Source organism: Asterias rubens, chromosome 22 (genome assembly GCF_902459465.1).
Source record: "Asterias rubens chromosome 22, eAstRub1.3, whole genome shotgun sequence".
Classification (NCBI taxonomy): Eukaryota; Metazoa; Echinodermata; class Asteroidea; order Forcipulatida; family Asteriidae; genus Asterias; species Asterias rubens.
Genome location: NC_047083.1, coordinates 9,214,753 through 9,229,679, shown reverse-complemented (window position 1 = coordinate 9,229,679; position 14,927 = coordinate 9,214,753). Strand labels below are relative to the sequence as shown.

The following is a 14,927-nucleotide window of genomic DNA, read 5'->3' as shown; positions in this document are numbered from 1 at the left end:
TTCAGGGCGAGAATATTTTCGTAGGAAAATGGGTAATTAATAGTTCATGTCCGAACCAAACAGTTCCTTGTGGCTCAGGTTTGAACGTGGTGTTTAGTATTTATGTTTTCATTTTTATTTTAAATCTTAGCCATAATACGCAATAATTACAAGTTGGACAGGGGCTGACAAGATAATACACAACTATAAAAAACAAAAAACTGTCATCTAAAGATGTATACAATCAGAAGCTAAACGGATAAAAGAACATTTAAGCTTGTCAAAAGAATTTGTTTGGCTTGTTATCAAAGGGGACTAAGAATCTTTAAAAAAAAATAATGTCTTTTAGGGTATTTTTTTTTACTTGATTTAATAGTGTGGCGCACCCAGTGAATGACCAGTCATCTGATGTAGCGCCCTCTTTCAGCACAATAATTACTCTAAACTGATCGTTACAGGGGAAATTATAATCATCTTGGACATAGAATCAACCCCACATTACTCCCTTTGCTGCATGTTGAGCAAACTATTGTATAAACCGTTGGCTGATCATTCTGTGCCAAACAAGTTTTTATGCTTACACGATTTATGAAATAATTGGACATGGCAGAAATAAAGAATGGTTAACAATTTGCTGCTGAGCAAGAATAAGCAAATCAGTAAGGGCAGCTCAATACTAGCTGGGCCTGTTCTAATCTGATACAAAAGAAATAACAAAACTGACAAGAAAGCAGAAAACGCCAAGAGAATAAATCTGTTCCAGAATGTTTTATTTTCATTGCTCACCAATTATGATTTTATAAAAACGTGTGGTAACTTTACTGTTTATTATTAGCGAATTTTGGTTCCAACGTCAGGGGTGCATCTACGCTCGTCCCCAGCGTCTTGCTTTAACCAAAGGCGATGGGATGGGCAACGTATCAAGCGAATAGATATAGAGTTAAAATAATATATTATAATGTTTTATTCGACATCTATGATCAAGCACGCTCATTGGTTAATGTGCAGTCCCATCATGCATCACACTCACACTGCACCATATTACGTTGCACTGCACGCCTGACGTACTTCCTGAACAAAAATCTGTGCACGCTGATTAGCCCATCCCAGCGGTCCTGGAAAGCCGCTGAAGCAAAGCGAAGGATCCAGGGTGAAGTGTGGGTGGTGTAGGACTAGGTGGCAGCAGACAAGGTAATAGTTTATGGGTGCGTTCGTTTAGCTTCCCTGGGTCTACCCGCGGTGCTCACTCAGGGGCTCACCCGAGTGAGCACCGCGGGGTAGACCCATGGAAGCTAAACGAACGCACCCAAAGATTAAGGACTAGTCTTACCTAGGACAGGCCTTTAGTTTTTCATAACTCATAAAGAGCTATTCCTAAGTTAGGACTATCTTTGTTAAATCGACCGCTGGTAAGTCTGCTGCCACCTAGCGTTCCAAAGTATCCCATTCATATGCCTCGAGTAAAGGTTAAAATAATGTGAACGAACTGAATAATGTACAATATATTGTGTGAAGTAAGTTGATAGTTCAGCTGAAGTTTGTGTAATGCCCATATGATTTAGTCAGCCATTACTTCCATTGCTTAATACGGCCAGTGTCCAATGGTAAGTTGTAATCCAACGGGACATAAAATAATTTGCCTCTTTGCGTGAATAAATGCCGCTATAACAAGTTACTGTAGACGTTCTACGGTAACCATTACATTACCATTACGTTCTACGGTAATAATGGTCTAAACTGGTATTGGCGATACTGTGGTTTTCTTAAAATGAAAACAATACAAAAGCTATATTAACTTCAGTTCTACCCATATACACCGATGTGTGTAGCATGCACTGTATACTCAGTACTTTCCTGAGCTCTGTAAAAAAAAATCGCAAGCATATTATTACTTGAGTGGCATTCGAACCCACGAATTTTTAATTCTAGAGCAGTGTCTTACCAACTAGACCACCGAGATTGCCGTTTCTTCATAGAGTCCGGGGAAGTACTGAGTGAGTAAACATTGCTAACACACATTGGTGTTTGCATTGCTCTATGGTGTATAAAAGTGTAATGGGGAAATCAAAATTAATATTGTTATCCCCAATGCAAATTTCCATCTATTTATATAAAAACTTAAATTTTTAGTTCTGAAAGTGACCGAGTAATACACCATAATTTTATACAATAATTTGTTTTTACTTGTGTTGCTCTTAAAACGTATCAAAGCGATTATATCAAACTTCTTCATTCAGCATAATTATAATAGTCTTGATTGACGAACCTTCCTTGTATTAGTCACCGATAGAGGGCGCTACATCGACTGTCATAGAGTCTGAATTGGAAGGACTGGGGCAAGTCTACACTGTTTGAATCCAGATGTTTGTGTCAGCAACCAGACATCTCTTCTCTAGTAGTTCGTGTTGCGGACATTATTCGTGTTGCCAAGAACAGATGACATCACTCTTGCTGACACAGCCATCTCGGTATAATATGGACCCAAACTCTGGAATAAACTTCCAAATCACATCAGCGAAACAAAATCCTTCACCATGTCCATGACACTTCTGAAAGCCCACTTGTTTCAGGAGGCCTACCATCAATGACTTATTTATTTCATCTGTGCCTCAGCGCCTTTATGCAAAACCTGATTTAGATGCTTTATACATTGTTTTGATTGATTGATTGATTGCGATGTCGGCAACTACGTTAACAAAATTATCGTCGTCGATCAAGACCATACATTCAGCATAAAAACCGGAAGAAGAAAAAATCATTTTTTACAGACGTACGAAACACTGTCCATGGGATCACCAGGCACGGGAACGAGGTTGATCGATTTGAATCCGGCTTTCTCCAAGAATGGCTTGAAAGACTCCCGACCGAAAGCCGCGCCCAAACCCAGGCCGTTGTCCTCGCTCAAAGACTGGGGTAGCGAGCCGAAGAGACTGGTGGTGTAGACGAACAACGCCGTGGGTTTTTCCTTATTGTCGGCTATCCTAGATCTCATATTGCTCTCGATCATCGTGAAAAGTCCGCCCGGTTTTAGAATACGATGCACCTCCTGAGCTATGACGTCAGGGCGTGGGGAGTCCCGGATGTTCTGGATGGCGATGACGACACCAAACTTGTTCGACCAATCAGCGGGCAGCTTAGTCGGGTCTTGGGTCTCGTACTTGAGGTTGAATTGTCTGTAAGGGGAGCCGGTATTGATGGATGGATCGCATTGTTTACCGTCTTTTGTTGTGCGTGGGCTGCTCGTGAGTACGCACCGACTATCAGGGAAAGCCCTGGCGAGTTTACGTATTGCAGAGCCAGTGTTGCTGGTTATTTCCACAACGTCTGTTCCTTGCTCTGTCAACAAAAATCACAAAAAAATCACCCATTTAAAAAATGTACCTCAATTGCTTAACAATGTCCCGCTCTAGTAAGTTTGTTCTTTTTGCAACCTAAAATTAATCTGAAAGCACTCTGGGAAACATCCAGACGAAATAGGGACAAATGTGAGGATAGATCTGTTATAGAAGGTGGCGCTTTTTGGAACAGCAAAGAACCTGAGAAAAACCATTGAGATCTAAGGCTACGGGACGTGAAATGACTCGAGGAGTTACCGGTGTGGCGGTTTTAGTCTTCCGCTGTGTTCAGTTTTCCGGGTGACGTAGTCGGACATATCAGCACGTTGTTCGAACGGTTTTAGCTTTCCGGCGTGTTCAGTTTTCCGGGTGACCTGTCAGATACCGCCGCGAGTACCCTGGCGAGTACTGTAGTTCTCTCAGCAGTGAACCCCAAATTGTTTATATAACGATTCTTTTCTGTGTAGTCACATAATCTCTTGCCCCATCTTTACATGTATTCATGGGTTCAATTAACTGTAGGCAGGTCACACTCTGCTTGCATAAAAAACAACTCATACGATCCACGCGTTTGCCGCTAGTTGTACTCTACTCGTGGACGCCGCCATGACAGCTTCCGGAGGGTAATGGATGACTCAATACGGCACTAAAAATGGACTACTTTCGCTTGCTGTGCGCAGGCATCTCATGACGTAATGCTACCGTATTTGGTCATTCGGAAAACTGAACACAGCGGAAAGTTGAAACCGCCACACCGGCACAAAGGAAAATGTGATATTTCTTTTGCATGCTGTGATAAGATGAAATAATAATGAAGACAACACCTAATGTTAAAGCCCCTGAGTGCATAAAGAGAACAACAAAATATACAATGAGAGAAAGATACACAATACAAGTAAGCAGATAAGCAGCTTCAAACAAAATGAGTTTTTAACAGACATTTAAAACAAAGAACTAGCCTGGCGACTATGCAAAGCGAAGAATAATTCACAAGAAATGGAGCAGGGTATTATACAAAATTAAAAAACACCTATAATTTAAAGATTTTTTTTTTTTTTTTTCATAACCAATGGAAGAAGCTTTAATGGTAGTAGTGGTAAGCAATGACTGTTGAGATGATCGTAAAGTCCCAGTAGGGGAACGTAAATAATAATACTAATAACAGTTGCTTCTTATAGCGCACATGTCCGTCACTCAGTGACGCTCCTGGCGCTGTACATACAGTATTCCAAGCAAATAATGTGATCATGCTCTCTGATAAATAAGCAGGGGTTACGCTAGACTTGATTCAAGTCCCATTCTCGTGTGAGAGGTCCCTAAGCTATACCCCCAACTTACTATAAAACAACCCGTAGCAGTGCGCCCTCACCGTCAAAATGTGGTCCCGCGAGCGGAACAGGTTTGGGAATGCAGAGCATCACAAAACAGTAGTTTCCTGGGGATGGCACGGGATTGAGACTTGAGTCAAGTCTAGGGTTATGCCTACGGTTATTCGAATCCGAAGGTCGCAGGTTCAAAACCCACTCAAATAAAGTTTATTTTGTGTTCACAACCCGAAATTAAGTATTAAACAGAGAGATGGTAACATACCAAGTACGTTTTCAAGGCCTGGTATTGATGGTATGACAGCTTCTAGCAATGACGTCTGCACGAAGGTATCATAACACTGGTCCCTCCATCGATGGTACCCTGAACTGTACTCTGAGCTTGATAACCCTGCAGTAGGAACAACATGAGAGGTTTTGGCAGGAGATTCATTTCAAACGGGAAAGTAATGAGGTACTTTTTAAAGCGATTACACGTGCGGTACACAACACACGGGACCACCAACTTAACGTCCAATCCGAAGGACGAGGCATCATGGTTAAGGTGTCTTCACATGTGTCACGACTGGGACTCGACCCCACACTCTGCTGATCAGAAACACCACCATAGCTTGCCCAATTTTGACTTCCAACTGAATGGTCCTATTTTTGCTGAGAGGTATGTGAATGTTTTTTGCAAGATTGGTGTTTCTCACCGGTATGGAAACACCGGTGTAGAGTTAGGGGTGTTTTTATTAGATGGAGTGAGAATAAACTCGACCCCATATCAAACTGAGCAGAGGATATACAAAATCAAGAGTCAATGAATAATTTTCTGTAAAAAGTTTTTTCGTGTAATGTTTTTGGTTTATTTTAATAGTTTGCATTGTATAGACGATGTGACCTCTGACGACACTCGAAAACCATTACATGATTCGCGCACATACCGCCGGGCAAAACCTTTGTGTTTTGGCAGCCAGCATAGAAATATGCAATCTTACCATGACTATGCGTCTTTTTGCCTGGCGAAACATGACGTATACAGTGTTTTGTCAAGAGAGGGCGGTTTGAATGTAAACGTAGGTCACATCGTCTATACTATGAATTATTTCATTCAGTAAGGCGCATAACCATATATCAAGTTTTAGTTATTAACTCTCATTGGCTCCTCTTTTTGCTCAAAATGGGTATGTATTTGTCGGTATACTTGTTTATGCTTCTGAAGAAAAACCGGGTTTGGATCGAAAGCTGAGGCTATCTACCCTACTCATTTTATAACAAAGGCAAGTATATATAACATTCTTGTAAGAATAGACTGGCTGCCGCGTCGTGTACTAAATATCGTTATAATTTACCGCTTGGGCCTGGTAGCGCCATGCACTGTGCAACCTTCTCATAGACGCCAGAGACGAGAGGTAACCCTTGAGCGACCATTGACCAGTCTACTATATCACCGAGCCTGGTTACCGCTGCCCTTCGATGTGGCGGAAGGAGAAATAGTTGGCTGGTGTCGTCGTCTACTTCCACGATGGAGCCGGAAACCATTGCACCTAACCACTCGCGGACGTATCTGAATTGCATTTTAAGAAATAAAGAGGTAACAAAAATACATAAAACTTTCAGTCACTGGACACGTTTGGCAAAAAAATTCTCTATTCCAAATGGCAATGGCCTGTTTAGTATAGCTAAATGAAACGTGGGTCCATGTGGAAAGTAAACAAACATGAAATATCAATTTTTGTGTGGAGGTTTATCTACAAAGAATTAAGGGTTAAAGGCAATTGGCACGTTTGGTAATTACTCAAAATGTATATTAGGGGAAAAAATTACTTGAAACGAGCAATGGAGAGCTGTTGATTAGTACAAAACATTGTAAGAAACGTTTTGAGCAAGAGGTAAATTATCACGCTTGAATGAGAAAGACTTCAGGCCTGAAGCCTTTCTCGGGCGTCTGAAAGCACACAGATTAATGTGCAGCAATTCTGTCATTACACTATGCAACTTCGGTGACCAATGAGCCCTTATTGTACGTATTATTTGGATACACCAAGTGAGAATACTGATCTTTGACAATAGACCGATCCATGCCAGTAGGCTCCGCCCACGACGCACGTGTGAGCAAGAACACTCTCTACTCTCCAATGCCTTTCTGCACAACACAACTCTGCTGCGCGCGCCAAGCATACGCGCACGCTTGTCGGACCTTCGTTGCGTTGTGATTGGTCAATACGCAATGGGGCGGAGCTTAATGGATCGGTCTATTACCAAAACGTGTCCACTGTAACGAAACACATTGTGTTTGTTTAGGCCGTGAACATATCACCATTGAACAGTTATGTTTAAATAGATTTGATGTTTTTTTTTTTAAAATAAACTTCCTCTTTTAACTGGTTTAACTTGAACATTTTCCAGTATAAACTAGGATCAAGTGTTTTGCTTCCTTGTTTTCAAAACATTAGCGCGCATACATTCGGTTATGAAATGCGCTCAACATGTTTAAAGAGCATGTTTAATTGTGTTTAGGGCAAATACAAAGAACTTGACAAAAACTCGCTTCCCTTTTTAGGGTATAGAGGCCGCCTCCTTTTTTCTTCTTTAAAAAAAAAAGGATCGTTTTAACGATCTTAGAACGACATACAAAAAAGTCCCCGAAAATCCCCCTGGAGCTTTTTCCGAAATCCAAGATGGCGTTATTTTCAAATAATTTCATCACTAACAATTACCATGCAACCCGACATGCTGTACAGAAAAAACGTGTCTAGTTATAATTTATATTATGTTTGAGGCGCACACAAGGAATCATTAGTTTAAAATTTTAGCAATCAGAAGTATATAAAACCAAGATGGTGCCCAACATGGTCGCAATTTTCAAACAGTTTCATAACCATGCTTTTAGTTAATGAGTGGCATTTGTATACATTATAAGTTGTCACCAGAGGGCGGTATAATTTTATAAGATGAGTGGTATAGACCTTTTCGCAAATACTGGGGCGCGCGCGTAAAGCTTGGAATTAGGTGCATTGTGGTCTAGCTGGTATCCAAATTTGATCCACATCTATCCCACAATGCACCTCATTCAACAGTCTGCGCTTGCGCATTGGTATTTGCGAAAAGGTCTATACTCCCAACAATGTCTCACCGTTCTTTCAGCCCGGCAGCATCCGCGATTTCTTTGGCACTCTTTGGGTCATCGAAGCCAGCCATTGTATCAAACAAACCGGTCTTGTGCCCAACCGACAAAGCCAGGCAGAGGAACCCCTGCGTTACTGTCTCGGCAACCCGGTTTCCAAATGTCTCCTCCGACTCGGCCATGACGTTGGTAGTGCGTTGGGGTAGTCTGGTCTCCAGTCTAGTTTGGTATCAGTTTCGTCTGGAACACATGACAAAATTTCCGTTAGTTAAAAAAAACCGTCAATTTGTTAGTTGTATGGGGTCTGTTAGTTGTCTGTTAGTTCTCAACCAAACACATCGGTTCTTTTTAGAACCAACACTACTCAAAATAGATTTATACATGTTGATACTGCATACCTCACATGGGCCCAATTTCACTCTAGAGCTGCTAAGCACAAAAATTTGCTTAGCAAGAAATTATTTCTTTGATAAAAACATGATTACTAAATTACTGTCATTGTTAATTTTAGTCTTTTAAAGGCTGGTGGTGAGTTGATGCTTACGCGGTTTTGCATCTGCCTAGAAGTGCACAATTCCACTTGCCAGAGCCAAAAGACATGCGTGAATCATATTTCATGGGAACGGCTAACTATGTACTCTATGTAACAATGTGCACTTAAAGGCAAGTGTACACTATTGGTAACTGTCAAAGACAAGTCTTCTCACTTGGTGTATCTCAACATATGCATAAAATAACAAACCTGTGAAAAGCTGAGTTTAATAAATTAGTCATCGAAGTTGCGAGATAATATTGAAAGAAAAAACACCCTTGTCACACAAAGTTGTGTGCTTTCCAGATGCTTGATTTCGAGACCTCAAATTCTAAACTTGAGTCTCGAAATCAAATTAGTGGAAAATTACTTCTTTCTCGAAAACTACGTTACTTCAGAGGGAGCCGTTTCTCACAATGTTTTACACTATCAACCTATCCCCATTACTCATTACCAAGCAAGGTTTTATGCTAATAGTTAAGTAATTACCAATAGCACTCCTTACTCTATGCCAATAGTGTCCACTGCCTTTAAAGCCATTTGACCCTTTCGGTACAGAAAAAAAAAAGTTTACAGATTTACAAATAATTTACAGGGTTTACAGAAGGTAATGGTGAAAGACTTCTCTTGAAATATTAGTCCATTAAAGGCTTTACTTTTTGAGAAAACAGTAAAACAATATAAATTCTCGTTAGTGAAAATTACGGATTTATTTTAAACACATGTCATGACACGGCGAAACGCGCGGAAACAAGAGTGGGTTTTCCCGTTATTTTCTCCCCACTCCGATGACCGATTGAGCCTAAATTTTCACAGGTTTGTTGTTTTATATATAAGTTGTGATGCACGAAGTGTGGGACTTGGACAATACTGTTTACCGAAAGTGTATAATGGCTTTAAGAACACACAAAGAAGCTACATATGCTTATCATATCTAAATTTAAATAAGCTTAAAACCCTAAAGACAACCAAGTAGTCTCAGTCGCTAAAACGGATATTCCTTGACACCCGATACGAAATTTGTTGCGGGTGCTTAAAATTCGATGCCGATTCAATCCAGCCCTAGGACAAGTCTAGGGGGAGATTTATTGGCGCGGTTGTGATACACACAGGATAAGAGCAATTTCTGACAGCTGGTTGTCATCTTGTTACCATGGAGACAACCAACATCATCCGTCGTAGCTAGCTAGCGTCCATGATGTGTTTATTTTAAACTGGTTAGGCCAAGTGAAACAAAATAGCAGTTGATCGTCCGGGTTTTTGCCAGAAAGAGGAGGATGAGGGCCTTTTTATTAATATTTCTTTCAAAGGTGGCTACCAAGCATTTTAATTCGAGCTGGCCACCATTTCTTCAGTTTAAAGTCATCACTTACCTAATTCAGTTACAATTTCTTAAAAAATTAGTAAGTTTAATGAAAACTACACAGACAATAACTTGTCTTTTTGAAAGCAAAAAATACAAAATAAATGTGAAACAAATCAAATATTTTAAAAAATAAAGTAGGCGGCCGCAAAAAAAGAACGAGGGAGGGGGGCGATAAACTGTTTTTTTTTTCTCTCTCTTTTTATTCTCATTTGATTCTGCCTAATATAGTATTTTGGTTTGCTGCAGACGTTTTCATCTGGAGCAAATTTCCGGAGTGGGAAAAAATGTAAATAAAAAATAATATTGCAGGGGAGAGAGACGCAAGAAGGGCATGAGTAATTGCACGCAATTTTCATTCGTTACAGGAGCGTTGACGGGGAGAGATCCCCGTGGGGGCTCACGAAGCGATAGACGGGGGAGGGAAGGCCATGAGATGCGGCAAGCTCGATACGAATCGTCACTGTTATTTGAGTCGAATGTTGAATAAATCAAGATCACTGCACTATTATAACATTCTTAAAATCGAATGGGCCTAGGTATTAACTTAGTAGTTACTTATTCACTGCACAAACCCTCTGGTATTTCTTGGTAATATCTATATGTGACAACACCAACACCGGGTTATTTTCACTAAAGTAACGGGACATCTATAAAGCAATTTCGGTGTTTACACGGTGTAACCCGGTTTTGCAGTGCAGTGTCAATTTTACAAATGTATTTAGTTACTTCACCGAGGGAGCCGTTTAAAAAAGGAAATTCTCAATACCGTCCGTTGCTCGTTACCAAATAAGTTTTTATGCTAACAATTATATTATCAATAGTGTCTGGTAGAGAACTACCACTCAGAACAGCCGCGCCCACGTTTGCGATACATGAAACAGCCGTCAGCTATCACCCTGGGCTTTTAAAAGGAAGTATTTTTAGATTTTTACGGGTGATAATAAATAACAGCGAAGATACCGGGTGGAATTTGTTATCAATGTTGACCTAAACTTGATTCAAGTCCCTTTCTCGTACAAGAGGGTCCCTTTATCCGCCGTCAAAATTAAAGGCTGTGGACACTATTGGTAATTACTCAAAATAATTATTGCCATAAAACCTTTCTTGGTGACGAGTTATGGGGAGAGGTTGATGGTATAAAACATTGTGAGAAACGGCTCCCTCTGAAGTGCCATAGTTTTCGAGAAAATAAGTAATTTTCCACGAATTTGATTTCGAGACCTCAGATTTAGAACTTGAGGTCTCGAAATCAACCACGCACACAATTTCGTATGACAAGTTTTTTTTTTTTCATTATTATCTCGCAACTTCATTGACCGATTGAGCTCAAATTTTCACAGGTTTGTTATTTTATGCTTATGTTGAGATACACCAACTGTGAAGGCTAGTCTTTGACAATTGCCAATAGTGTCCACTGGCTTTAAGCTACTCATGCGGCTTACATGTTGGGGGAGTTTTCTGATGTAGGTGTGGGATTGAAAATAAAAGGACCCTCAACACGAGATTGGGACTTGAGTCAAGTCTAATTTTGACCTGAGACTCGGGTCTTTGCGAGGGGAGAAAAATGACACACAGACGGTGATTGACTGTGGACATAATAATATATTTATCCTATACATATATCATATTTTATTAGCTTTGTTGATGGTTTATTTATACTTCGATGACATCCATTATAAATAATGATGAGATGCATTGTAGGTATATACTGCTGAAATACCACACGGCAAGCATTTGTTTAGCTCAGGCAGTAAATGAACTTAACATTATAATTGTAAGCATAAAATTACTTACTTGGTAACGAGCAATGGAGAGACATTTACTGTGAGTAAATGGCTCCCTTTGAACTAACGCAGTTTTTTAGAAAGAGGTTATTTCTCACTCAAATTAATATAAAACGGGCCTCCTGAAGCCTTTTATTATAAGGCACCTGCTGAAAGCACACACTATGCTGTTTTTGTTCACTATTCCTGCAACTTCGATGACCAAGAGTTCAAATTCATCGTTGTTATTTTATGCATGGACAAGTGAGATTGTCTTTGACAATTACCAAAGATGCCCATATAGTGCATTAAAAAGCTATACAGCCGCAAATTGTAGGCTACATGGTAACACAATAGTTTGGCTGGTAATTAATCTAGTAAGCAACATTCTGTTGTGCTTAGCTTACCGTTGTGGTTAAGCAGCTCGATGAACTAGGGCCCTGGTCTTTGACAATTACCAAAGGTGTTCAGTGCCATTAAAAAGCTATACAGCCAATACTGCACGTACTCACTATTAAAAGACGATGTCAAATTGCGTTGCTGGTTCATGAATGTCTGCTAAAGTCACCGGCGAGATTTTTACGCTCCGTGTACGAACATTTCAAAACACAATGTGGTCCCAGGGAACTTGACATGTATACTTGATTTCAAGTCTGAGACTGCGGTTATTCCTCTGCATCAGCCACAAAAAACACCCCACAGATCAGCCTATCTGCAAGTCCGATTAAAAGGCGATGTCAAATTGCGTCGCTTGTCATACTTTGCTCTTTACGGCGAGCTGTTTTACGCTGCGCTTCGTGCAAACGAACATTTCAAAACACAATGTGGACCCTAGGAACTTGACATGTAGCCTTTGACCAAGCTTACTGTGCGACAGAACAAACATGATCACAGATAACATACGTTTATCGACCTCATTTATCAATGCAGGTGTCAATAAATAGAATTTGAGATGTTGTAAACATAGCATCACTATCGATGAGTGCATCGAGCAGGTAGTATTTAAAGACAGTGGACACTATTGGTAATTACTCAAAATATTTATTGTCATAAAACCTTACTTGGTAAGGAGTAATGGGGAGAGGTTTATCGTATAAAACATTGTGAGAAACGGCTCTGAAGTGGAGAAAGAAGTAATTTTCCACGAATTTGATTTCGAGACCTCAGATTTAGAATTAATTGTTTGAGGTCTGGAAACCAAGCATCTCAAAGCATACAACTTCGTGTGACAAGGGTGTTTTTTCTTTCATTAATATCTCGCAACTTCGACGACCGATTGAGCTCAAATATTCACAGGTTTGTTATGTTATGCATGTTGAGATACACCAAGAGAAAAGACTGGTCTTTGACAATTACTAATAGTGTCCACTGTCTTTAAGCTCCGTCATTCTATATTCAATAACTACTCCAAAAGTGTCCACTGTAAGTACTGCGATTCTGCCATCTTCCATAACCACACTACTTCGAAATGAAATGATTCTCAAATTGTTTCATACTATGGAAAGCTGCTGCGACTTCTATAATAAGGTGTTTCACCATTAACTTTAAGAATGATTACCAACAGTAGACATTCCATTTAAAGACACTGGACACTATTGGTAATTATTGTCAAAGACCAGTCTTCTCACTTGGTGTATCTCAACATAATATGCATACAATTAAAAACCTGTGAAAATCTGAGCTCATTCGGTCATCGATTGTGATATAATAATGAAAGAAATAACACCATTGTCACACGACGTTGTGCGCTTTCAGATGCTTGATTTCTAGACCTCAAATTCTAAATCCGAGGTCTCGAAATCAAATTCGATGAAAAGTACTTCTTTCTCGAAAACTACTTCACTTCAGAGGGAGCCGTTTCTCACAATGTTTTATACTATCAATCTCTCCCCGTTACTCGTTTACCAAGTATGGTTTTGTGCTAATAATTATTTTGAGTAATTACCAATAGTGTCCACTGCCTTTAAGCAGCTCTGTGAAATTAGGCCCATGTATGGTTAATGGTAGAACGTGATTTATCTTTGAGCCACACGTGAGCACTGTAAACTGATACCATGTATACCGACGGGACACCAAGAAAGATATTCAAAACTGTCGAGTCTGTTCTTAATGGCAGTTTGTCATTAATATTGCGAACCGAAAGACACTACGCACCTGCCTTTAATGCAATTCGCTTAAACCTCTTCCCGTTTAATTACACTTTTCCCAAAAGCACCTGATGCTAATTGTCTCAACTTCTGACGTCACACGTCCAGGCTCATCCATGCGGGTAAACACGGGCTATTCTAAGAGCCAGTTCAAGTGGGCACAAAAAGTCGACCCGTGATTGACTACTGAGCAACGTACATGCGCAGTGACGAACTCACTCGAACGACTCATTTGGAATTCTAGTCAACCTTCCGCCTATTCGCTACAGTAACAGTGTCACTGGTTCCCTTCTGCGCTTTACAAATGTTAGAATAGAACATGCTCTTGGGACCAGTGAAGAAACCATGGGCTCGAGGTTGGTTCCAAATGGTCGACCACAGTAGTCAACCAATGGTCGACCAACCATAACCTTTAGTTAACCATTGTGCACACTCGAACTTGCTCTAATGCTCTAAGTGGGTGCGTTCGTTTAGCTTCCCTGGGTCGACCCCGGTGTGTGTTTTTTTTTTCAGGACCAACATGTGTAGATAATTACCCACGTTCGTCCTGGAAAAAAAACCCGCCACACACCGAGGTCGACCCAGGGAAGCTAAACGAACGCACCTTATGTAAATCCCCGTCGATCTTCACCTTTCACCTACATTCATTATGCAGACGCCCAGAAGTGCGGCTGCCAAACGTCACCTCGGACCAATCAAAACACATGTAATGAAATCCTTTATCCAATGAAATCTCTGCTTCTGAAAAGCAATCGTATTGTTATCCTTGCGGATAGAGACAACGGACCAGTCAACTGATGCTATGCATCCTGCCCTATAAACCTTGTTGAGGTATGGCAGGCTAGGCGTGTTAGGAGTGTACTGTTTGGTTTGGGTGTCACAAATTTACACTGGGTGCGTTCGTTTAGCTTCCCTGGGTCATCCCCGGTCTGCCCCGGTGCGTTCGAATAGCTTTTGACGTCAATCCAGGGGCTCACCCAGGTCAGCCCCCAGTGCCCTGCTTGTGGAGTGGGTCACTTGGGGGCTGGCCCCGGGTAAACGACGTCACTACGAGAGCGGTGAGTGGTCGTTCGTGTAGCTCTTGTCAGGGGCTCACACGAGTGAGCACCGCGGGGTAGACCCATGCCAGGGAAGCTAAACGAACGCACCCAGTGTTGTAGAATAAGCTCCCTGTCTCACTTCACAAAATAACATCACTCAACAACCTCAGGAGGGATCGGGAACTAAAAACCCACTTGTTCACTTAGACTTTCATTGGGTTTTATTTAAGTTCAATTATGTTTATCACTATTGTGTAAGGTTTTCTGGAGAAGTGTGCATTATAAATCCATTGTATTATTTTTATTATTATTATTATTATTATTATTGTTA

At 40.6% G+C, this 14,927-nt stretch overlaps 1 protein-coding gene across 1 annotated transcript in view; it reads right to left on the bottom strand.

The window, feature by feature from the left end:
- Positions 1–2,632: 2,632 nt before the first annotated feature.
- Positions 2,633–14,927, bottom strand: part of LOC117304986 — a 30,472-nt gene continuing 18,177 nt past the window's right edge. Inside the window, exons 2-5 of the mRNA XM_033789649.1 lie at positions 7,758–7,988; positions 5,974–6,188; positions 4,905–5,030; positions 2,633–3,315 (exon numbers count right to left, since the gene is read on the bottom strand). Coding sequence (XP_033645540.1) covers positions 2,735–3,315; positions 4,905–5,030; positions 5,974–6,188; positions 7,758–7,930 — 1,095 coding nt within the window. The 5' untranslated portion in view covers positions 7,931–7,988 and the 3' untranslated portion in view covers positions 2,633–2,734. The remainder of the gene's footprint in view (positions 3,316–4,904; positions 5,031–5,973; positions 6,189–7,757; positions 7,989–14,927) is intronic.